This window comes from Colletotrichum acutatum, assembly GCF_030867785.1.
Source record: "Colletotrichum acutatum strain CBS 112980 chromosome Unknown BDZ83scaffold_24, whole genome shotgun sequence".
NCBI classification, from domain to species: Eukaryota; Fungi; Ascomycota; class Sordariomycetes; order Glomerellales; family Glomerellaceae; genus Colletotrichum; species Colletotrichum acutatum.
In genome coordinates, this window is record NW_026849018.1 from 83,398 (window position 1) to 104,350 (window position 20,953).

The 20,953-nt window shown below is 54.8% G+C and overlaps 9 protein-coding genes across 9 annotated transcripts; 6 read left to right on the forward strand and 3 right to left on the reverse strand.

The window, feature by feature from the left end:
• Nucleotides 1-2,258: 2,258 nt before the first annotated feature.
• On the reverse strand, nt 2,259-4,095 carry BDZ83DRAFT_749967 (ThiF family protein; the record flags this gene model as incomplete). The annotated part of the gene is made up of 5 exons (XM_060513853.1): nt 2,259-2,608; nt 2,667-2,976; nt 3,030-3,602; nt 3,653-3,822; nt 3,903-4,095. 5 exons carry the CDS (start codon nt 4,093-4,095, stop codon nt 2,259-2,261), a joined length of 1,596 nt encoding a protein of 531 aa, XP_060367468.1.
• A 399-nt stretch (nt 4,096-4,494) lies between these two features.
• On the forward strand, nt 4,495-5,002 carry BDZ83DRAFT_612699 (uncharacterized protein). Its single transcript, XM_060507726.1, has one exon. The coding sequence runs from the start codon at nt 4,561-4,563 to the stop codon at nt 4,831-4,833; it is 273 nt and encodes a 90-aa protein (XP_060367469.1). The 5' UTR covers nt 4,495-4,560; the 3' UTR covers nt 4,834-5,002.
• Nucleotides 5,003-5,390: 388 nt separating this feature from the next.
• On the forward strand, nt 5,391-5,849 carry BDZ83DRAFT_203429 (uncharacterized protein). The gene has a single exon (XM_060501666.1). It carries the CDS (start codon nt 5,581-5,583, stop codon nt 5,812-5,814), a length of 234 nt encoding a protein of 77 aa, XP_060367470.1. The 5' UTR covers nt 5,391-5,580; the 3' UTR covers nt 5,815-5,849.
• Nucleotides 5,850-6,360: 511 nt separating this feature from the next.
• BDZ83DRAFT_572582 (major facilitator superfamily transporter) lies at nt 6,361-8,249 on the forward strand (the record flags this gene model as incomplete). Its single annotated transcript, XM_060504528.1, has 5 exons — nt 6,361-6,473; nt 6,535-6,830; nt 6,882-7,050; nt 7,104-7,810; nt 7,861-8,249. The coding sequence occupies 5 exons, from the start codon at nt 6,361-6,363 to the stop codon at nt 8,247-8,249; spliced, it is 1,674 nt and encodes a 557-aa protein (XP_060367471.1).
• Nucleotides 8,250-9,251: 1,002 nt separating this feature from the next.
• On the forward strand, nt 9,252-10,385 carry BDZ83DRAFT_572349 (short chain dehydrogenase; the record flags this gene model as incomplete). The annotated part of the gene is made up of 6 exons (XM_060504495.1): nt 9,252-9,553; nt 9,607-9,779; nt 9,851-9,987; nt 10,044-10,099; nt 10,190-10,298; nt 10,353-10,385. The coding sequence occupies 6 exons, from the start codon at nt 9,252-9,254 to the stop codon at nt 10,383-10,385; spliced, it is 810 nt and encodes a 269-aa protein (XP_060367472.1).
• An 823-nt stretch (nt 10,386-11,208) lies between these two features.
• Nucleotides 11,209-13,881, forward strand: BDZ83DRAFT_612713 (uncharacterized protein). Its single transcript, XM_060507727.1, has one exon. It carries the CDS (start codon nt 11,585-11,587, stop codon nt 13,634-13,636), a length of 2,052 nt encoding a protein of 683 aa, XP_060367473.1. The 5' UTR covers nt 11,209-11,584; the 3' UTR covers nt 13,637-13,881.
• A 133-nt stretch (nt 13,882-14,014) lies between these two features.
• On the reverse strand, nt 14,015-17,167 carry BDZ83DRAFT_572580 (short chain dehydrogenase; the record flags this gene model as incomplete). The annotated part of the gene is made up of 8 exons (XM_060504527.1): nt 14,015-14,303; nt 14,357-14,964; nt 15,056-15,484; nt 15,536-15,944; nt 15,994-16,381; nt 16,451-16,540; nt 16,608-16,944; nt 17,009-17,167. 8 exons carry the CDS (start codon nt 17,165-17,167, stop codon nt 14,015-14,017), a joined length of 2,709 nt encoding a protein of 902 aa, XP_060367474.1.
• A 1,264-nt stretch (nt 17,168-18,431) lies between these two features.
• On the forward strand, nt 18,432-19,328 carry BDZ83DRAFT_572357 (D-glycerate 3-kinase; the record flags this gene model as incomplete). Its single annotated transcript, XM_060504497.1, has 1 exon — nt 18,432-19,328. The coding sequence occupies one exon, from the start codon at nt 18,432-18,434 to the stop codon at nt 19,326-19,328; it is 897 nt and encodes a 298-aa protein (XP_060367475.1).
• A 220-nt stretch (nt 19,329-19,548) lies between these two features.
• Nucleotides 19,549-20,412, reverse strand: BDZ83DRAFT_572452 (extracellular mutant protein 11-domain-containing protein; the record flags this gene model as incomplete). The annotated part of the gene is made up of 1 exon (XM_060504509.1): nt 19,549-20,412. One exon carries the CDS (start codon nt 20,410-20,412, stop codon nt 19,549-19,551), a length of 864 nt encoding a protein of 287 aa, XP_060367476.1.
• Nucleotides 20,413-20,953: the final 541 nt, after the last annotated feature.

Genomic DNA, 20,953 nt, shown 5'->3' on the forward strand with positions numbered 1-20,953 from the left:
GACGGCTGCGCCCGAGAGACAGGGAAAGTCGTCGAGTGATGGCTCTGTTCGACGGGCAACGAACCCGTTTGCGGACCAGCCCGCACAAGGACGGCTGTGCCTTTCTCTGCCCGTCATTCTCGGGTCAATTCAGGATCCGTTCGTCCAATTGATGAGCGAGGGAGAAGACGTCTGGGGTGTTTTGCTTTGGAGCAAACGTCATACATTCCGACAAGTCTTGTCATTCCTTTTGCTGGTCCAGGTTCTCTAAGAAGATTGACTCTATTTTCACGCCTCGATCTTAGACTCCACAACCGTATTACAGGATCGCAGCAGCAACATAAGTAGCATTACGTCGCAGAAGAAGTCGGCGCTATTGCTTCATCACTTGGGCTAAACGATATAGCCGCCGTCCAAAAGTCTTCTTGTCGGTTACATTCTGCGCAGTTCATGCAACCTGACCCATCTTGGAGACGCATCCTGAAAACAGGAGTCCCTCCTTGACCGCCATGACAATCGCTCGACGGAGGCATGCGGCTTGCAAACCGTCTCGAGATGCATCGCTCAGCCCAGGAAGCACGCATCACATCGTACGGCAGCCCACTTTGACACTTGCTCGGGCAACTCGCCACACGTATCCGACCTTGCCGCCCGCCGCCCGCCGCCCGCCGCCCGCCGCCGGTCCAGACTGCCAGGCAAGCCGAACGAACCTGCAGAGGATCGTGAAGTTGATGTGTGTCTGCTGACACGGCTCAGACGCACACACACACACCCATTCTACATCCTCCTATTCCCGCCGGTGGCTTGCGTATTGCTTATGGATCCTGCCAGACAATGAAGAACTGTCAGATAGACATTTCGCTAGTTCGTGCCTTTCCGAGGTCTTGGAGGCAGTCCTTTCGGAAAGCCAGCCGAAGACCTGGTAATACGCTAACCATCATGCCCAGATTCTGTACCAATACCAAGAACTCGCTTTCTAAGCTGTCGCTAATTGGATTCTCATCCCATCCGGAGCCGCCCTCGTTCGTATTCCAATTTCGGACACCCGGCTTCAAACTCGGATTGTTCCTGATACCCTTTACGGTTTTCTGTCCTCAACCTTCCGAATCTTTTTTGTTGTCGTTAACTTGTTTGATGTTGTTTTATTCCCTCAGTCGCGCAGTATGTTACATTGTTTCTGTATGAATAAGACCACAATAAACGGGCTACTCCGCTGTTATATGCCGTCGTTTGAGTCAGGGAAGAATCTTCAACCCAGCATTCCTCACTTATCAGTTTCTTTCAATAAGGAAATTTCAGAGGTTTGGGGGCCGTTGAAGAATTATATCCCATATCCCACCGGAATGATCTGAGCAGCAAAGGATCCTTATCTCTCCGAAATCGTCCGAGTTCTTGGCATGCATTTCCAGTGTTTTCAAGGTCGTACACTCTGTACAGATCAGACGATCGATGCCTTTTCACCACGGACATTCTTGCCCACAATCCGGGAGTTTCATTCTCGGGACCTGACATCACGACAAGACTGACAGATCACTCATCATTTGCATATGTACGGTCAAGACTTAATAATTGGCGGTGAATAGGGTCTTTGAAGATTGTGAAGCCGACAAGAATCATATCATGAGGCATCACAGGTGGACTCCTCAAGGTTGCCTTCGTCAGCCTCCGTCAGGTTCATCTGCTCCAGAGCGGTTCCGCATACCCCTGGGCCGCATCACAATTCATCCACATCCCAGGTAAGGTAGCTGTAAGGGACTGCGGTCCGACGTGATCTCCGCCCAGACAACCACACACCCGTCCGACAGGGTCCAGTGAGGGTTAAAGTGGTGTCCTTGCCCAACCCCGGCACTGCAAATGAGTTTGCTGCGGCGCTAGAGTTGCAACCACACCCCTCTCCCCCAAACAAATTGCCATCCCGGAAACCATCTCCATGTTCTCCCAGCTCTGGGTACCACTGCCACCGCTAACCCCCGTTTGACCTTTCTCCAAGATTGGAAAAACAATCTATTCTTCCGGGATCTGCGACTTCAATGCCGGACGGTTTCCCCTTGGGGTTCTCCCAGGGTCACGGTGCGTGCCATCGTCTTCCCCTCATCTCTCCGCCCAGGAGGAGTTGCTCCATACTTTTCACCAACCACGCTGGCTGGACAGAACATCGTCAGCTTTCCCCGCACGCCTTGCTCTAGTGGGGTCCATGGTCTATGGTCCATGGACGGCCGTTCTGCTGAAAGCCAGGGGTTTACCACGAGCGGCCGGATTGGAACGTATTTCCGAACCCCCTAGAGACGAAGAATTTGGCACCGGCTTGCAATGCCGTCGAATATGCATGTGTTCTCGATGGGTACGTATTGGTTCGTGATGATTTTGATCGTCTCCTGAGCCACCATACCGCCTGTCACGGCGGAAACGTTGTGCAGCTCTCCACCGCCAGACCTGGCTACCTCTTGCGCCGCCTGCGCGAGCCGCTCGTTGTCGCTCCAGTCTGGTAGCAGCGTCTTGATCTTGTCTAGAATCTCATCCGAAGATGCCGTGGGTGTGTGTGACGTGGACTGGAGGGCGAGATAGATTGGGAGCAGCGACAGTGGCACCACGCCCTCCTTGGCCATTTCGTCGTTGGCAAACTCCTGCGCTGTAAATGCAATGTGTGAGCACCGGCTGTGGCAATCCTCGTGGAGATATTTCCTCACCTGCAACGCTGCGCAGTTGTTCGGGCCCGCCACTTGCAGGGACGACCAGCTTGATAAAGGCCGCATTCTTGCAGAACAAGTCGACCTCGGCTGCATCGACGCCCTCGCCACCAGCTTTCTGACGGACCGATTCAAGCACCTCGGCTGCATCTCTGCGAGCCTTGGCCTTGTAGATGTTCTGAAGTTCAATGTACACGCTAGATTGCGCCTTCATGTCTGGGAGGCCGCCCGGTACTGGTAGACAGCCGTGCTTCTCATAAAATTCACGGACCGCTCCTGCGATGATCCAGAAGCTAGAGGTGGCCTCATTCTGCAGAGTTGTTAGGTAGGTTGGCTTTTTGCGGTAATACGGAGGGCACTCACCTCGTCAGCATGCTTGTACTCAAAAACCTCCTTGACGGCAGAAGGGAGTGATGGTGGCGAAATAGTCTTCAACACGGCAGCCACGGCCTCCTCAAAGTTTTCCTCGCCTCCTTCAGGGTTGTCCGTTCTCGTAGCAGCGGCCACCATTTTGCGGAATTCAACTTTATCCTTGTAGTTGCTCGGGGGTGTGGAGTTGTGAGATGATTTCCATTCCTTGAGGTAGTGCAGGAGAATGACGACAAAGGGCAGGTGGCCGTGTTCATGGTTGTCGAGACTGTCAATATCTTTCGTCAGACTGTCTGCAAAAGCCTCCAGCTCTTCCCAGGGGGTCATAAGCCGCAAGTCCGTGATGGCTGTGACGTCAGGATGAGTGTCGACGATGGGGTAGATGCCAGGAAGACGAGTGCTAAAGTAGGAGTAAAAACCCGCAGAGTGTATCGAAATCAATGGCGTCTTGTGCTCTCGGCTATAAGACTCGAGTACGATGAGGTCTTCCGGTTTCATGGGAAGTGTGTACAAGATGATGGTGAAGGGGGTTGAGGTTTTGAGAAGCTGCTGGAGACTCGTGTTGTCCTGCCATGTGTTAGTCTTATGAAAATAAATACGTAGTTCAATCGCCTTACCGGGATATTAGGATACCAATCACCCTGAACCTCGGGATTGAGCTCTAGCAGCAGCTCAGTACAGCTCTGTGCCCTGGACTTGCCGAGATGAGACTCGTCCAAGAAGAAATTGACACCGAGATCAGCCTCACTCACGAGGGCATCATCAGCAATCGTGAAATTCCCAATTCCTAACCACGTTAGTTTTTGATATGATTTTAAGAATAGCAATGCTGATTTAGAGCCAGCATGTAAGCTACAGGGTTTATACCTGGAAGTACGAGATTCTTTAGTGTCTCAACACCGACAGTGCCCGTGCCAGAGTTCACGAGTAGGATATTGGCAGACTCTAGAGCAGCCTGGCCGCTCGCAGCCCAGAGTCTGAGCTGGCGGTCATATTTCTTTTCCTTTTCCGATGGTACGGCGAGGGCTGGCGGTGCCTGGTCGGCTATGATGTCTGTCATGGTTGAAGCGGTTGAGAAACTGGAGGTTCTCCTTTTCTTCGATGAGATTCAGTGGCAGTCCAAGCCTTGATATGGTAAGGATTCAATAAGTCAATGCGATGGGAGGTTGGCCTTGACTGACGATAGCGACAGGACGTGGGCACTGTGGTGGGTTGAGTGTGGGACTGTCGTTGTCGGCGCCTTTTTGGCCGTTTGAAGGTGCCTGGGCTAAGTGTCGTCAACGACGAAGTGGCACCAGAGCATAGTGCTGAGGTTCTTCGCACGGTGAGGAGTGAGACCGTGAATGAGGTAAGCAGATGTTGACTTATTAATATACTGCTGGTTACCTAAGGAGGCACGTGGAAGGGCGGGCTCCCCGCCCGGCCCTTTCCCGGGCCGGATTGGTACCCGTACGGCCGTGGGGTCTTACCTTCCGGACAACGCCCCACAATTGCGATCCATTTCCGCTTTCTTTTTCCCTCAGACATGGTGAAATTGACTGGAACTCTGCTTGTCCAGGTATGGATAAAACCCCCTGCCTTTGCCCTCCGCGTCTACGCAATCACCAGACACCAGCAGAGCCGGGAACGGTCAGTCGTATGTGCACTCAAAGCCAAACATGAAAAACCAACGAGCCGAGGAAGAAGCAACGGAGATCCCAGCCAACCCAGAAGGTATTCTTTGCCATCTGATTTCTCTCAAATTCAGAACCTGTTCCTGCCGTGTGCGCGGGTGTACTTACTTTTGCGCACACTTTGAGCAAACATCCCACGAGATGAAGTTTGCGTCTCCCTCGTCTGGTCTGCTTTCTAATCTCCCTACCTTGTTGTTTGCCTAGGGGTTAATTACTGTTGCTATCTTTACAGTCCCCGAACGACACTAGGGAGAGTGGGAGATAGCCCGGATTTACATATCCTACCAGCACATTGTGTTCGGTGCGTGGCGCAGTCCTCTACCACGGAGAGCCAACGATCACCGAAGCAAGGTCTTTGAGTGCTTGATTATTGTTTACTCCCTACTTACGAGCGCCGCCCGAGTGGGCATTGCGAATAGGCGGTGTCGAACCCACATTCCTCAGCGACGGATTTGCGCCTCTTCTTCATTCCCGTCTCAGGGTTTCAATTGATGAGTCTGCGGCCTGGCTGCGCACACGGCATCTGGACCCAGTGGAGCATAAATGTTCGGTCGGTAGTTACGAATCTCCTTCGGCGTTGGCAAACGTTTGCTGGGCAAACTACGATGCTGACCATCCTCGGACTTGGAAGATGGAAGTCGTCTATCCTGGACGATGGATCCAGTGATCCACGGAGCTGAAAATTGGGGCCTTCGCCGATGAGATACTATCGATCAGATCGGGCCTGGATTGGATGATGGATCTAGACCACGTTGCAGCTGATTCTTTAACGGCCGTGGTGCGTCGGGGAGGCGGGTTCTAGCATTCCTCATCGGACGAGCTGCTGCCACCGAAAGGACATACAAAACCCAAGGGGACTCCGACCGAAAGAAATGCGGCGGCCTAGACTATCGCACTATCGTGCCCTCCCTTCTTCGCTCGCCTCACTGGTATTGGTCTGTCTCACTACCGACTTGTCTGACTATCTGGGGGGGTTTTTTTTTTTTTTTTGTGGCGCGCCGGGTCTACGCCGCATTCGCCTACGGGATCAGCTTACGGCCGGCAGCAGCGGCGGGCCAAAGACAAACAACTGGGACCGTGAGCTCAGGAGGTCGTTTCTGAGCTAGCGAATGCGAATGCGTTGCTGAACGCCGAACGTTCGTTTTTTTCCTGATTCGTCTCGCCCCGAACGCCGATTCAACCTCTCCAGTTCTCTCTTATGTTCGGCCATGGTACCTGTATCTCTTTTAATCGCGTTCCCTTCGTGGGTTTCGCTCCATTCTGCTTACTTGGACCTCGCATTCTCTTCGCAAGCGCCTTTGATCTTGTCAGATGCGTTTCCCGGGCCTCCTCTCGTGACATCCTTCACTATGAGTTGCCCCGGCTCTGCTCCTCAACCCCGTATCCGTACATCGTGAGTGGTCGTCAACACAGCATTGCTCCGACACCGACGACCTTCGCGTCAGACTTTCATCCTACCGACGGACAGGATTCAGCCGAGTGAACATCCCTTCAGAACTATCGGTTCCACCGACTACTTAATCGTTGTACAAGACCTAGATCCACCGATAACCCCGAGTTGACATTGACGACCACAACATTTTACTGACGACAATCCTATTGCGATTGATACTCATTGGCATAACTCTGCATTGATTAAGGGAGCAATCGTCATGGGCAACATAAAAGAGGACATCGAGTCCACCAAGGTTGAGAGCCTGGTAGAGAACCATCACTACAGGGATGCTACTCTGCCGCCATGGAGATTCTGGCTGCTCAGTATTGGGTAATTACCCCCACGATGTGTTGACGGCTGCTGTAGATCTCTATGCTGACTTGCCTGGGAGACTCTGCCTTGGACTGTTCCTTTCCATGTTGGATGCTTCAATCGTGGCAACAAGTCTGTACACCATCGGCACAGAGTTTGATTCGGTCGACTTGATCAACTGGGTTGCACTTGCATACACGCTCACATATTTGAGTTGTGCCGTCTTGGTGGCTCGGGCATCCGACATTGTTGGCCGCCGCAACGCCTTCTTGGCAAGCTTCATCATCTTCTTCGCCTTTTCCCTGGGTTGCGGGTTTGCCCAGAACTTGGAGCAGCTGGTTGCATGCCGTGCTCTGCAAGGCTTGGGTGGTTCTGGTGAGTAGAGCATCCTAGTCATCTTCAAGTCGTTCGCTAAGTTTCCGCCAGGCCTTTACTCCATCACCATGATCATCTTTCCCGAGGTCGCCCCCAAGCACTTGCTCCAATACATGTCCAGCCTTGTCGGCATGGTCATTGCGAGCGCCGGTGTGCTTGGACCAGTTCTGGGAGGTATTCTCACCCATTACGCCTCTTGGCGGTGGATCTTCTGGATCAAGTGAGTGGCCTCAGTCCTTTGAGAAGAATGTCAGTGTTCTGACATTAACATAGTGGCCCCGTCGGCTTCGTTTCAATGCTCATCTTCTACCTTACATGGCCCGATGCCAAACATCTCCCAACACTGCAACGTAGACGCTGGAAGGAGCTGGACGTCGTTGGCTCTTTTCTTCTCGTTGCAGCATCGGTTCTCGTTGTCTTCTCCTTTCAAAATGTCGGCTCGGATGGCAACAAGTGGCGCCAAGCTGTCTTCATCGCCCCCGTCACCGTCGGCGGCGTGTGCTTCATTCTATTGTTGGGATGGGAGGCTTTCGTCGCCAAGTTCTGGAGCAACCGCATCATGGCCGCTATTCCGATGCGGCTTCTGCGCAACCGCGTCTACGTCGCCACAATCCTCAACACGATGTTTCTCGGGTTTCCGTATCTCCTGGTAATCTACGCCTTTCCTGTCCACTTGCAGATCGTCAACGGCAAGAGCTCGTTGCTCGCGGGTATCCTACTTCTCCCGATGCTAGGATCTGTTGCGCTAGGGACCACTCTTGGCGGCATCATCAATAAGAAAAAGAATCGACTTTTTGAGACAATGACCACGGCAAGCTGCTTCGTGTGTATCGGATGCGGCTTAATGACGACACTGTCATCGTCTGTGGAACTGGAACCCAAAGCACTTGGCTTCCTTACGTTTATCGGCTTTGGCTTTGGCTTGTCGGCCACTTCATCAACTGTCCTAGGAGCAACGGAGTCCGAGATTCCAGATCATGGTGAGTATATCGATTCTGCCGGATATAGACATACAACTAACGTAACAAAGCCCCCGCGCAAGGAATTATTGCCCAGGTGCGGATTCTCGGTGGCAGCCTGGGAATCGCCGCATCAACGGCAATTTTGGGCAACTTCATGCGAGACGAGTTGACCGGCGTGCTCAGCCCGGGACAGCTGTCGTCGCTCCACGGAGCAGGAGCAAACTTAACGGAGGCGCAAGCCGCAGCCGTGCGTCAGGTTTACACCGACTCTTTCTGCAAAGACATGCAAGTCGGAGCTATTCTTTCCGGCATAGCGATCCTCCTCAGTTTTGGCGTCTATCGTCGAAATCGGGTCACCATCGAGGAGCAGCGGCAAACGCACATCAGAGCCGAGGTGGAAAGGCGGCGGAGGGCATCAGCGGCGACTACGTTGGTTTCCTCGACAACAACGGACTAAGCCTGTGTATAGTCGGCGCTGTATCTTTATCGTTGGGGTTGGTTGTATGATTTTTCAAGCATAGCACCTGGCTGGCGTTACGGGGCATTCAGTGTCAATATTTGGCATCAACGGATATATGTGATGAGTATGGGTTTATGAGCAAGACCTCATGTCAGTATTAATTATCAATATCGAAATTTCTTTGAACCACCCCGCGATCAACATCCGGAAAACCACGGTGACCGTTGACTGAACCGAGGGCCTATTAAGCCGCAACCTTGGCCTATGTAACCCTGGGCTGGCTGTCGGAACCTCAGCCGGGCAGAGCTCATCGGCGTTGGTGCCGCATGGTGCGGGGATAGAAAAGGCCGCCAAGTACAAACAAGTCGGACTTGTCAATCACCTCATCGGCGCGACAGCCTCTCATGGCCAAGAAGGCTGTGAATGAACCCCATTAGACCCTCTTGTCGACTCCTCCAAATCTAACTCTTAGCCCTGCTACTTATACTTGAGTAAGTGAGGGGCCAGAACAAGTTGTGTCGAGTGAAGAAGCTTCAAGCAAAATGATGCAATCGCCTGTCCCCGCCGGTTATCGGTCGGTTGAAACCCCGCAGTGTGGGGCCCATCCATTCCGTGCGCCGTGCCGTCCACTGGCGCTCTCCCCTCGTCTTATCCGTCCCTCCTTTGCCTCTGTAGTCGGAAACGTGTCGACACTTTCCTTCTGTACCGGAACAGCTTCCCCTAACAATCCTGCCCTATCATTGGGTAATAGCAACCTGTACGAGCAAAGCAACCTTCTCCTGACTTCTGCAGAATCCCAGATAGAGTCAGCTATATAAGCAACTAATTCATCCCCGAACCAACCCTCTTCCCTCCCGGTTCCCTCTCAATTCACACATGCCCCCTTATACCCGTATAGCTCGCTCCGTCTGCTCTTCACTCTTGTCATCTCAACGCCAACAGCCACAGCTGCATTCTTCCCTGTGCAAAGTCCTTCACCAGAACCATCACAGAACCATCATGTCCGCCGCCGCAAAGCGCCTCGAAGGCAAGACGGTGCTCATCACCGGCGCCTCGAGCGGTATTGGCAAGAGCACGGCCTTTGAATACGCCCGTACGGCGCCCAACAACCTCAAGCTCATTCTCACGGCCCGCCGCATCGACACCCTCAAGGAGGTCGCCGCCGAGATCCAGAAGGAGGTCGGCAGCGGCGTCAAGGTCCACCCCGTCAAGTTGGACGTCAGCAACCCCGAGGAGGTCCGCCAGCTGGTTCCGAACCTGCCCGAGGAATTCAAGGATATTCACATCCTCGTGAACAATGCGTACGTTTGCTATCCACTTTCAATGTAGTTCTTGACTAACACTGGATCAAAAGCGGTCTCGTCAAGGGAGTTGCCAAGGCCCCCGAGATCGCCGAGGAGGACATCAACGTCATGTTCGCTACCAACGTCACCGGCCTCATCAACGTGACGCAGGCCATTCTCCCCATCTTCAAGGCGCGCCCCGATGGCGGCTCAGGAGACATTATCAACATTGGCTCCATTGCTGGTAAGTTGGCACTTCGCCTCTCGATCTCGTGTTTTCGAAGGAGCATGTTTGACTGAAGGTCATCATCACAGGTCGTGAGCCGTACCCTGGTGGCTCAATCTACTGCGCTACCAAGGCTGCCGTGCGCAGTTTCACCGACAGCTTGAGAAAGGAGCTGATTGCGACCCGTATCCGCGTCATTGGCATTGACCCCGGGCAGGTCGAGACTGTAAGCCATCATCTCTTGGGAGTCGAGTGTCTGTGACGGAATCTAACTTGGTACAGGAATTCTCCGTCGTTCGCTTCTATGGTGACAAGTCCAAGGCCGACGCCGTTTATGCGTAAGTCAATGCTCCACTCTTTTTTGGATGCTTCTGCCTCGGACCTTGCGAGAAACTCCAAGTATGGACACTATGCTAATTATTTTACAGCGGATGTGAGCCTCTTACCCCCGAAGATATCGCAGAAGTTGTCGTCTTCACGACCACCAGGAGAGAGAACGTTGTCGTTGCAGACACGCTCATTTTCCCTCAACATCAGGTGAGTTTGATTTTTAAATCGTGTACTTTGAAACGTGTTTAACTCTAAATACAGGGCGCCGCCGGCCTTCTTCACCGCAAGTCTTAGAGGTGAAAGTCTTAGTTGCTGGCCAAGAGGTGGAAGGGGCGTGAGTGAGAATGTGTAGAGTCAAAAGCACAAATCGAGAGCACTCGACTTGGCTGACACGACGGCCACGGAGGTAGACCTGTAGACCAACTAGCGTTTTATTTTGGAAGCATGAGCGCTTCGTCTACGCGAGACCATGTTTTTCGCGCGAGAGATCTAGCCTGTAGAGCAAGTGGAAGAATATCACGTCCAACCAATTCACCCTGTGACACGGGCTTACTACTTGTTCAAACTCGGGAGGATAATGTGAGTCTGAGCATGTTAGTACCTCGACAGCATCCCGTAGCCGATGCTTTATCCTTCATTAAGAGCCAGCGGTTACCAGCTCTTGAACACAATAACTGTGATGTGAACCAGGCGTTGTCTAGTGGAAAATCACTACCTATATGTGCCTCACTTGAGGTAGTCTTTTGCTTCACTTATGTGCAAGTAGGCAATGTTCAGATTGAGTGAATATTGAGTCTTGAGTACTCCGTAGCCACACGGAAATACTCGAATGAAGTTCATATTTGTTTCCCATCAGCGGGGGCCACCGTGTGATGACAGCCCGTTACACCCAGTGGCCGAGGCACTTGCAACTGTTGGGACGTCCTTCCCTGCTCGAACTGGTTCTGATCAGAGACTGTTAGTATTTGCATGAAGATGGAACGCTGCAGCTAACATGCAGAGATGATTGGCCTTAGCACCTTAGTAAAGGTCGGGGCTTCCACTATGGGCATCGCTAACCAACGCCTCGCCAGCTGGTGGTCATTCCCCTAAACTCTCCCGCATGGTCTTCCCAGACACACCCACCAGAGGTACCGAGCCACCTGAGCACGCCCAAAGGGTACATTGGCATCGTCCTTAGATGAGCAGCACTCGGCACTAAGGAACCTGGTCACATTCATTTCAACAACGATAACAGTCCCCGATCTGCGCTTCCCTGCCCGCCATTTCCCAACGACCAAGGACCTGGCGACATCCTTGACAACTTCACACCACGCATCCTCGCGCCCACTCGCCAGCAGACACCACGAAACCCTTTTTTCACTGCGAACATCGTCACGTAGCTCTGGGTGTGTCTTCATGTCGCGGTAGCCGCCTTGCCTCCCGCAGTGCCCGTTGACCGTCACCGCCGGTTCCACGCCATGCGAGGCCTACACCAGCCATGAACTGACAAGATGGGCCTCACAACTTTTCTCGGATCCTCGACCGACAAACTCGTCTCCAGCCGCTCCAAGACCTCCTCGTCCAGCTCTCTTCAAAAGGCCTCTGAGAATGCCTCCTCTCAAACGACAGACGCCGGCTATACCTCTGCCTCCGCCTCCAGCTCCCACCATGGATATATTTACGACGAGGAGCAGCTCCCTGCGCTGTCTCCCGACTGCCCCGACCTTCGCGAGCTCAATAATAGCCTCGAGGCCCTTGCCGCCATCTTCCCCGATATTCAGATTCAGGTCTTCCGCGAGATGTTGATCAACTTTGACGAGGAATCGAGGCTGGCTGTTGTAATCGATGCCCTATTGAAGAATCGTGTCGCCTGGGTCAAGGGTCGCTGGAGGACAGTCGAAAATCAACCTGCTAGACCCCTGGTTGCGAACGAACAAGCAGGAGAGCAGGACGACGAGGCTCTGATCCCTCGCGTCGAAGCTTTCCGAAGTCCCGAGTACAAACACGCCGTGCAAGCGCTGGCTTGGCACGAATTCAAGGGCCTCTCGCGCTCCACCATCAACGCCGTCCTCGCCGAGTCCAACTACTCCTATCTCGAAGCCCGCAACACTCTCGTCTCGCTTTCGTCAAAGTCGTGGCGCTTCACCATATCGTCCCTCTTCCTCCGCCGGAAACCGGTCGCAACGGGCGAAGCCGAGAACCACCCGCTGATAATATGGAAGTCAACCGGCCAAGGCGCCATCGTGCCGTCTCTCAAGGCCACGGGCAATGCCGAGCTCGATTCTGAACTGTACCGTGATTTGGTGCGACCGCTGAAAGACCGGGCACGACAAACGCAAGAGGACAAGGACCGAGGTCTGGCATTCTTGATGAATAATGAAGAAGCCGAGGAAGCCGGCGCCATGCATGAGTGCGCATGCTGTTTCACCGAGTCCACCTTTGAGGAGTTTACAACCTGCAGCACGGACGGGCATATGCTCTGTTTCCGCTGCATCCAGCACTCAATTATGGAAGCTGTGTTTGGCCAGGGGTGGCACAGCAGCATCGACACAAACCACGGCACGTTGAAATGTCTCGCCGTCGAAGGAAACGGATGCCCTGGTCATATTCCCTACGAGCACATACACCGCGCTATGCTAGAGGAGAAGAAGGGCGCCGAGATCCTGCGTAAACTCGACCAGCGATTGGCAGAAAACAGTCTCCTGGCATCTAATATGCCCCTTATTCGTTGCCCCTTTTGCGACTATGCCGAAGTGGATGACATTTACCTCCCAGCACAAGAAACGCAACTGCGGATCAGACTCGACAGTTTACTCAGTCTTGCGCTCCTCCTCGTATGCATCGCGACGGTTCCCTTCCTCCTCCCTGTGGTCTTGTTGTCCTCCTTTCTCTGTCTCCTCGTCAGCACGAAGCAGACGGTTGGTGACCGCCTGGTCTCACACTGGCACCTGGCTCTCGGCCGCCATCGCCGACGGCGTCGTGGACTCAAATTTGCTTGTCAAAACCCCGAGTGTGGGAAAAGCTCGTGTCTATCCTGTGCCAAAGCCTGGAAGGATATCCACGTATGCAACGAGTCCTCCCTGGTTGCGCTGCGTACACAGGTTGAGCAAGCCATGAGCATGGCCATCAAGCGCGTCTGCCCGCGATGTCATACGTCATTCGTCAAGAACTCGGGCTGCAACAAGCTCACCTGTCCCTGTGGCTACAAGATGTGCTACGTCTGCCGCAAGGACATTGGCGGTACCAACGGCGACGGCGAAGGGTACAGGCACTTTTGCGACCATTTCAGGCCGGACGGTGACCCGCGGCCCTGCACCGAGTGCTTGAGGTGCAACCTCTGGGAGAGCGAGGACACCGACTCGGTGCTGAGGCAGGCCAAGGAAGATGCCGAGGCCAAGTGGCGCGAGACGGAGAAGCGGGAGCTGAATGGGGCCGAAAAGGCCTTTTTGGAGACGGGCTTCGCCAGGAACGGGGTCTCGCCGGTCGAGAATCGCCTCAAGAACGGTCAACTGCCGACCTTGCCGGAACTCTGCGACTTTGTGGTTGAGACCGTTTTTGTGTGAAGCCCGCTCCGAGTAGATGTGTGCTTTGTAGAGCGGCATGATGCGGCAGGTTGGCAAAGACGAGAGGCTTGGAGTTTGACAGGGTTATGGATATTATACCGGGATACGGGCATTTCTGGGGCGTTGAGGGCTTGCGGGATGGTCGAGAAACGGGAACAACCTCACATTATGAGGGTAGAGTGGATGAGGACTGTCGTCTCGGCGCTCATCTACAACAAAGTAACCTTTTGTAATTGGTAAATAAATTCAACTTCAACTTTCATAACCTGCCTTATTCCTAAACTCGATTTGAAAAATCTCATGAATCATACAGAGAGAGCCATTTACTCATACAAACTAGAAAACCCGTGTCCAAGAATAATTCCCTTATGCAACGACTCAGAGCTTGCTCTTGTCGTCAACCAGCTCCGCCGCGGCGCCGCCAATGGCAAGCTTGCCCGTCTCCTTGACCTTTGTCTGGAAAATGACCTTGCCGCCGTCCTTCCACATCTCCGTCACGAGCGTCTGCCCGGGGATGACGGTGCCGGCGAAGCGCACCTTGATGTTCTTGACGGGGCCGAAGCGCTCGTACACGGCCTTGCCGGCGACGCCGAAGAAGCAGAGGCCGTGGAGGATGGGGGCCTTGAAGCCGCCCATCTTGGCGAAGGCAGGGTCGACGTGGAGGGGGCTAGAGTGTGTCAGTCAAGATTCTTAAAAACGCAGCGGGTAACTTCAACGTACTTGTAATCACCGCTCAGACGGTACAGCGCCGCCTGCTCCTCGGTCGTCTTCTCCTCGACGACGACGTCGGGGTGGCGGGAAGGAGGCTTGTTCGCCGCCGTGCTGGCGCCACGGTCGGCAGGCTTCTTCTGGCCGCCGAATCCGCCGCAGCCTCGCAGGAACACAGTCATCTCGTTGTAGAAGACGGGCTCCTTGGTCTCGGCGTGGACCGTGGTGATGCCGCTCTTGACAATGGCGGCGTTGCCCTTGTCGACAACCTCGAGGAGCTTGCCGGTGGACACGAGCTTGGCGGCGGTGGGGATGGGGTACTTTTTGATCTCGAGGTACTGCTCGCCGTGCAGGAGCATCATGGGGGAGAAGTTGGGGACAATGTCGTCAAAGTTGTACGGCAGCTCCGTGTTGAAGGGCGGGATGACGCCAAAGGTCGGCACGACCTGGAAGTCGTCGGCGCCCTCAAAGACGTACTTGAGCTGGTCACGCTTGGCGCCGATGCCCAGGTTGTAGAGCATCACGTCGCGCTCCTCGTACTGGAATTCGGTCCCCTTGCTCTCAGCATTCTGCGCAGCCTTGATGGCGTTGAGATACTTGCTGTCACCTCCGGAGCTTGCCTCTGACTGTAAGGACACATGATCAATATTGTTCTTATTTTTGAGACTATTGCTACTTTACAGGATCGCGCTGCTGAAGAAGTCTTCATACCTTGGACTTGTTGCTCTTGTTCTCCATGTTTGCCATGATGCTCTGAAGGCCGTCCTGGGTCTTCTCAGGGTGGTCGGCGCGACCATCCTCGAAGTTTCTGATGGAGTCCCAGTGCTTGAGAACCTCCTCGGGGGTCAAGGGGACGTCGACGGGGAAGCCGTGGCCGCCGGTTCTCTGCCAGCGGGTCTGGCCAACCCAACCGCTGCCAACCTCGTAGAGGCCGCCAGTAGGGTTCTTGGGAACCTTGTCGCTGGAGAGGGCGAGGACGACGGGCGCAATGTAGTCGGGCTTGAAGGCCTGGACCATCTCCTCGGGCATGATGGTTCTTGTCATCGCAGTGCCGGCATTGGGGGCAATGGTGTTGACGTAGATGTTGTACTTGTAGCCCTCGAGCGCGAGCGCACGGGAGAAGCCAAGGATACCGCATTTCTGTTCGTCTGTCAGTGATCAAGTCTCGAGTATCGGCACGATGAGACTTACTGCCGCGGCGTAGTTGGCCTGGCCAAAGTTGCCGTAGATGCCAGAGGTGGAGGTGGTGTTGATGACGCGCCCGTACTTCTGCTTGAGGAAGTACGGCCAGGCAGCCTTGGTGACCTTGTAGGTACCGCGGAGGTGGACGTTCAGGACGGGGTCCCAGAGGCTGTCATCCATGTTGTTGAAAGCCTTGTCGCGGAGGATGCCGGCGTTGTTGACGATGATGTCGATGCGTCCGAAAGCATCAATCGCAGCCTTAACCACGGCATCGCCGTCTTCTGCTGAGGCCTTGACGCCAACAGCCTTGCCGCCAAGCTTCTTGATTTCGTTGACAACATCGTCGGGGTTGGCCAAGTCGTTGACAACGACCGTGGCGCCGTGCTTGGCGAATGCCAAACTGTAGGCGCGACCGATACTAATACTGTTAGCTGCGAACGAGCACATGCAATATTCCATAAGCTTACCCTGCACCACCGCCAGTGACGAGAGCCACACGGCCGGTGAAGTCAACCTTTTCGCCCTGTTCGTTGGGGCCCATCTTCATGGAGTCCTCCAGGAGGGTCAAGAAGTCATTAGGACCGGAGGGGTACTGAGGCTTAGAGAAGTCGATGGCCTGATCCCACTTCTTGATAACGGCGCTGGGTGTGTAGCTGTCGTCGGCCTTGAGGAGTTGACCGCTGGACCGCTCCCAACGCAGCTTGGCAATGTGACCACCGCCGACCTCGAAGATGGATCCGTTCTCGTCCTTGTTGTCCTTATGTACGAGGACGGAGACGAGGGGGACGACCCATTCGGGCTTCAAGATCTCCAGCACATCGGGCGGCATCACAGTCTGGGTCATTCTGCTGGCGGCTGTTTGTACCAGTTAGCGCTCATGATTTCCCCTGCCCGCGGCTCCGCTTGCCCACACGTTGCACATACCGATTGGTGCAATGACATTGCACAGGATGTTGTACTTGGCACCCTCCTTTGCCAAAGTCTCGGTGAAGCCAACCATGGCCAACTTGGCAGCTGCATGAACCCAATTAGCATATCTCGAGACGGTTTATATCAATTGGGCACCGGCTGCGACACGTACCAGAGTAGTTGCACTGGCCGAAGCTGCCAAAGAGACCGGCAGCCGAGGCCGTGTTGATGACACGGCCGTACTTTTGTTTCCTGAAATGGGGCCATGCCGCGCGGGCGCACTTGTACGATCCCTTGACGTGCACCTTCATAATCAGGTCCCAGTCCTCGTCCTTCATGTTCTTGAAGCTGATATCGCGCAGAATGCCCGCATTGTTGATCAGCACGTCGATGCGACCAAAGTTCTGAATCGCCGTCTCGATGATCTTGTCACCGTTCTCGACCGAATCGTAGTTAGCCACGGCCTTGCCACCGGCAGCCTTGATCTCGTTGACGACAACGTCGGCCGCCTGGGTAGTCAGACGTCAGCGGTGCTCGCACTCGGACACTTTTTTTTTGCATTATATGCCATACCTTGGTTGAGTTGCCCTCGCCCTTGAAGGAGCCTCCGAGGTCGTTCACGACGACGCTGGCGCCGCGGGAGCCAAAGAAGGTGGCATAGGCCTTGCCGAGGCCACCGCCAGCGCCTGTGACGACGACGACCTGGCCGTCGAAGCGTAGCTGACCAGCCATTGTGTGTATGTGATGGATTGAAGAGAGAGAGAAAGAATACAGTCGCTAAATAGGAGTATAGATGGCACAGCGAAATCAAGTTTGAGCGTAGGGAATAGGATATGGTTAAGAGGTCGCAACGATGGTCAATCCAATGAACCTTTTGTTCGTGTGAGAGGACGGACGTGGTGGTTTTCTAACTTCTGCGCTTCCGGCAACTGTCTTCTGTGCAGCGTGACGGCAGCCGCTCAGAGAGCCGAGGCAGCTTGCTGTGTCCGAAGCCGACGAAATGCGCTAGTCTGGAAGCGGCTAAGGCCAAACTTCACATGCTCCGTTTGCCGTGGATTACAAAGTCTCCAATGGACTCGAGCGTGTCGAGGTACCCACGTTCCCCATCGTGCACATGAGGTCATGTGGGGAAGGAAGCCAACCCCGCCACCCCATGTCACATGCCCCTGCTCAACCCCAAGACTGGCCACTCACAGCGCTGCATTCGCCCAGCCTCTAGTCGGCAGCGGGTACGTACTTCCCCAGCGTCTCTCCAGTATCTGAAGCCGTGGAACACTGGAGAACGGCCACCAAGGCCCAAAGTCCAAAGGTGAGAGAGCGGGATGCCGTGCCCACTCGATGCCGACGGACCTGTGCTGACTTGATGGTCCCAGGGAACATAGACGGCGCCGCAAGAGATGGGTACCAGTCCCTTCTTCCTACTGGTCACCCCAGCTGCCGACTAAAGTCTGTCTGGGGAGGTCCAGAGTCCCCTGCGAATCTTGCAACTTAAATTCAGTGGTTCCCTACGAGGAAATTTAGCCTTGGTAAGATCTCGGGTATGCTCGCCTACCGCACGTGTTGAGATGCCGTGGGGTTCTGCCGATTCTCTCTAGGCTTCTACCTAAGGTACATTAGTTGATTATTCATTCATTGAAGATGAAGCCTTTTTGCTGAAGACCTTGCAGTGAGCTACCATCTCATCCCAATCATGTAACACATTGTAAACTGCCGGGGCCGGTATACATCATCTTCACCATGGTGGACTCGCGGTAATCAGTACCTGTAAGCAGTAATGAGTACGTACACAATCCCGGGGAAACCGCACAAGCGCTTCGGCGTCAACCCGCCGCGAGGATGCATGCCGCCCCGCATCCCGCTGAACCCCGCCGGGCACCTCTCGGCATCGGCGTCCAAACGGCCATGAAGTCCCTCACCTGTCTCGCCGGACCACCTCCGCATCCACAGGCATCACCGGTAACTCCCCCAATCCCCAAGTACCGCTACCACCGCCGCCATGGCCTCCGCCGCACCGCCCATCATCGACGACAAAAGCCCCCTCTGCATCCCCTTCATCACCTCTCTCCTCAAAGCCCGCACAACCCCCCAAGATGAAGCACCAACACGCCCCTTCATGATCGGCCTCAATGGCGTCCAAGGCGTCGGCAAAACAACCCTCGTTCGCGCCCTAGCCGACTCCCTCACCAAACTAGGCCACCCCACCCTCGTCTTCAGCATCGACGACCTCTACCTCACGCACGCAGACCAACTTGCCCTCGCGCGCTCTCACCCGGAGAACCTCCTCGTCCAGCAGCGCGGCGAGCCAGGAACGCACGACACCCAGCTCGCGCGCGCCTTCTTCGACAGCATCAGCAAGGGTCAGCCCACCAAAGTCCCCTCCTACGACAAGGCCGCCTTCTCCGGCCAGGGCGACCGCGTCCCCGAGAGCCAGTGGACAGAGGTCAACAGGCCCGGCCAGCCAAAACTCCAGGTCGTCATCTTTGAGGGCTGGTGCGTCGGCTTCCGCGCCCTGCCAGAGGTCGAGGTCGAAGCCAAGTGGAAGGCCCCCAGCAGGACGCTCCAGAAGCACAAGCTCGAGCATTTGCTGTTGGTGAATGAGAGACTCAAAGAGTACGACGCCATGACTGATCTCCTCGACGTCTTTATCCACATTGATGCCGAGGACACGCAGTACGTCTATGACTGGCGCCTACAGCAAGAGGCGGCGCTGCGCCGCGAAAGGGGCACGGGCATGACTGATGAGCAGGTCGTCAAATTCGTCGACGGCTACTACCCTGCCTATGAGTTGTTTTCGGATAATGTCAGGAAGGGCATATTGCCAAACAGTCCGGGCCATCAAATGAGACTGGTCGTTCGTAAAGATAGATCGGTCAAGAAATCATTTGTTCTGTGAGGACAGTCTATCGATAAAGCAGAGTCCACCTGTGTCAACGGCGGAAATATGATACAAACAAACCGCCCCAATACGCCAGTCATGATAGCCATTAATCATTAGCCATAAAATGTCATCAAAATTCGCTACACATCCCAACGCCTTTTGGCCTGCACCCGACATCCCGTCACCTCGATTAAATGATGCATGGGGCCTTGTGACGATACTCTGCAGGATGCCGTCAAACCTCCTTGTCTGCCAACATGTCTTCGCCCTTGTGGCGGATCTTGCTCAGCTTCTTCGTAATGTTCTCAGTCCGGACGCGAACTGCCTCCTCCCTCTTGGCAATCTCGGTCTCGAAGCGATCAACCATGTCTCGCTTCTCCTTGCGGGCCTCTTTCAGTTTCTTTGCAACAGCCCCAAACTGGTCCAGGAACCAGTCGCCGGACCGTTCCCAGTCGCTAACACTCATCTGACTAAAGAAGGTTTTCTGGTCGGATTCGCGCTGGCCCTTGAAATGTTCGAGCTTGACCGAAAGACTGTCACCATTCAAAGGCGTGGCCGTCGGGAGGGATGTCTTGGCAGGATCTTCGTCAAAGGGTTGCTCGCGTAGTTGGGAGTATGTCATCCTCTGAAGCTCTTCATCTCCGTAGTCACACTTGTCACGACGTCGCTTCCGTGATTTGTCGCGCTGGCCGCGGGCCGCAATCGGAAGTGGGCCTTCGAGGGGAGGCACCTCCGTTGGCATACTCTTCTTACGACTAGCCCGGGGAGTGCCGTGATCGTCCTCTGTAGCAGGATAGTCACTGGCCAGGCTGCCGTCGACATCTTCTTCCTCTGGAAATAGTTCGGCTCGCCGGGACTCGAGAGGCCTGTCTCTTCTAACAACACGCCTCAGGTTTTGCTGAGGCTGTGGAGCTTTACGGATTGGAGCGTCGGAGAAGACTTCCTCGTCATCCTCAAAGACCGGGGGTCCGTACGGTCGCTTCACGGCCGTGGGGTGGATGGCAATCCTTGTCTGCCGCTGCGGAGAGCGATGGTCATTGTAGAGAGGTTCGCTCGAGTATTCATCGTGCTCAAGCTGCTGCTCTCGCGAGTGGACCATGCCGCCGTGTGTAATAGGTAGGGCATGTTGGTTTTTCGGCATAACTCTCATGGAGCCGTCCTTGCCAATGATGAAGCTCGGCATCCCGTTGTTTCCCATTGGCTGATGGGTATCCTCAAACTTGGGCATCGCAGGCACTTCAGCAGCGGGTTGCAGCGAGTGCGGCAGCGCACCAAGGCGGTCGTCGATGCCGGTGTCGTATCGCTCGGTGCGTTGGGTGGTGGGCGAGCCAAACTGACTATCTATGTGTGACTGGGGCCAGAAACCAGGCCCATCGCTGCTCTGCGAGTTGGATCGCTTTCGTTGCGGTGGAGGCGGGGAGCTATCGGGCAAAGGCTGGCGAGGATGCATGGGCGGCGCGGATTGAGGCTGAGCAAGGCCAGGCTCAAGCTGCCGGATGTGGGACGCCAGGGGTATGGCAGACGCGAGAGGCTTGGGGGCAGGTAGCCTCGCAGACTCGGTGATGGTCTGTCGAGTAGGGAAGCCAGTTGCCCCGGGGGGCAGTTGGTCTGTCTGGTTGTTGCTTCCGTTTGGAAGGCCC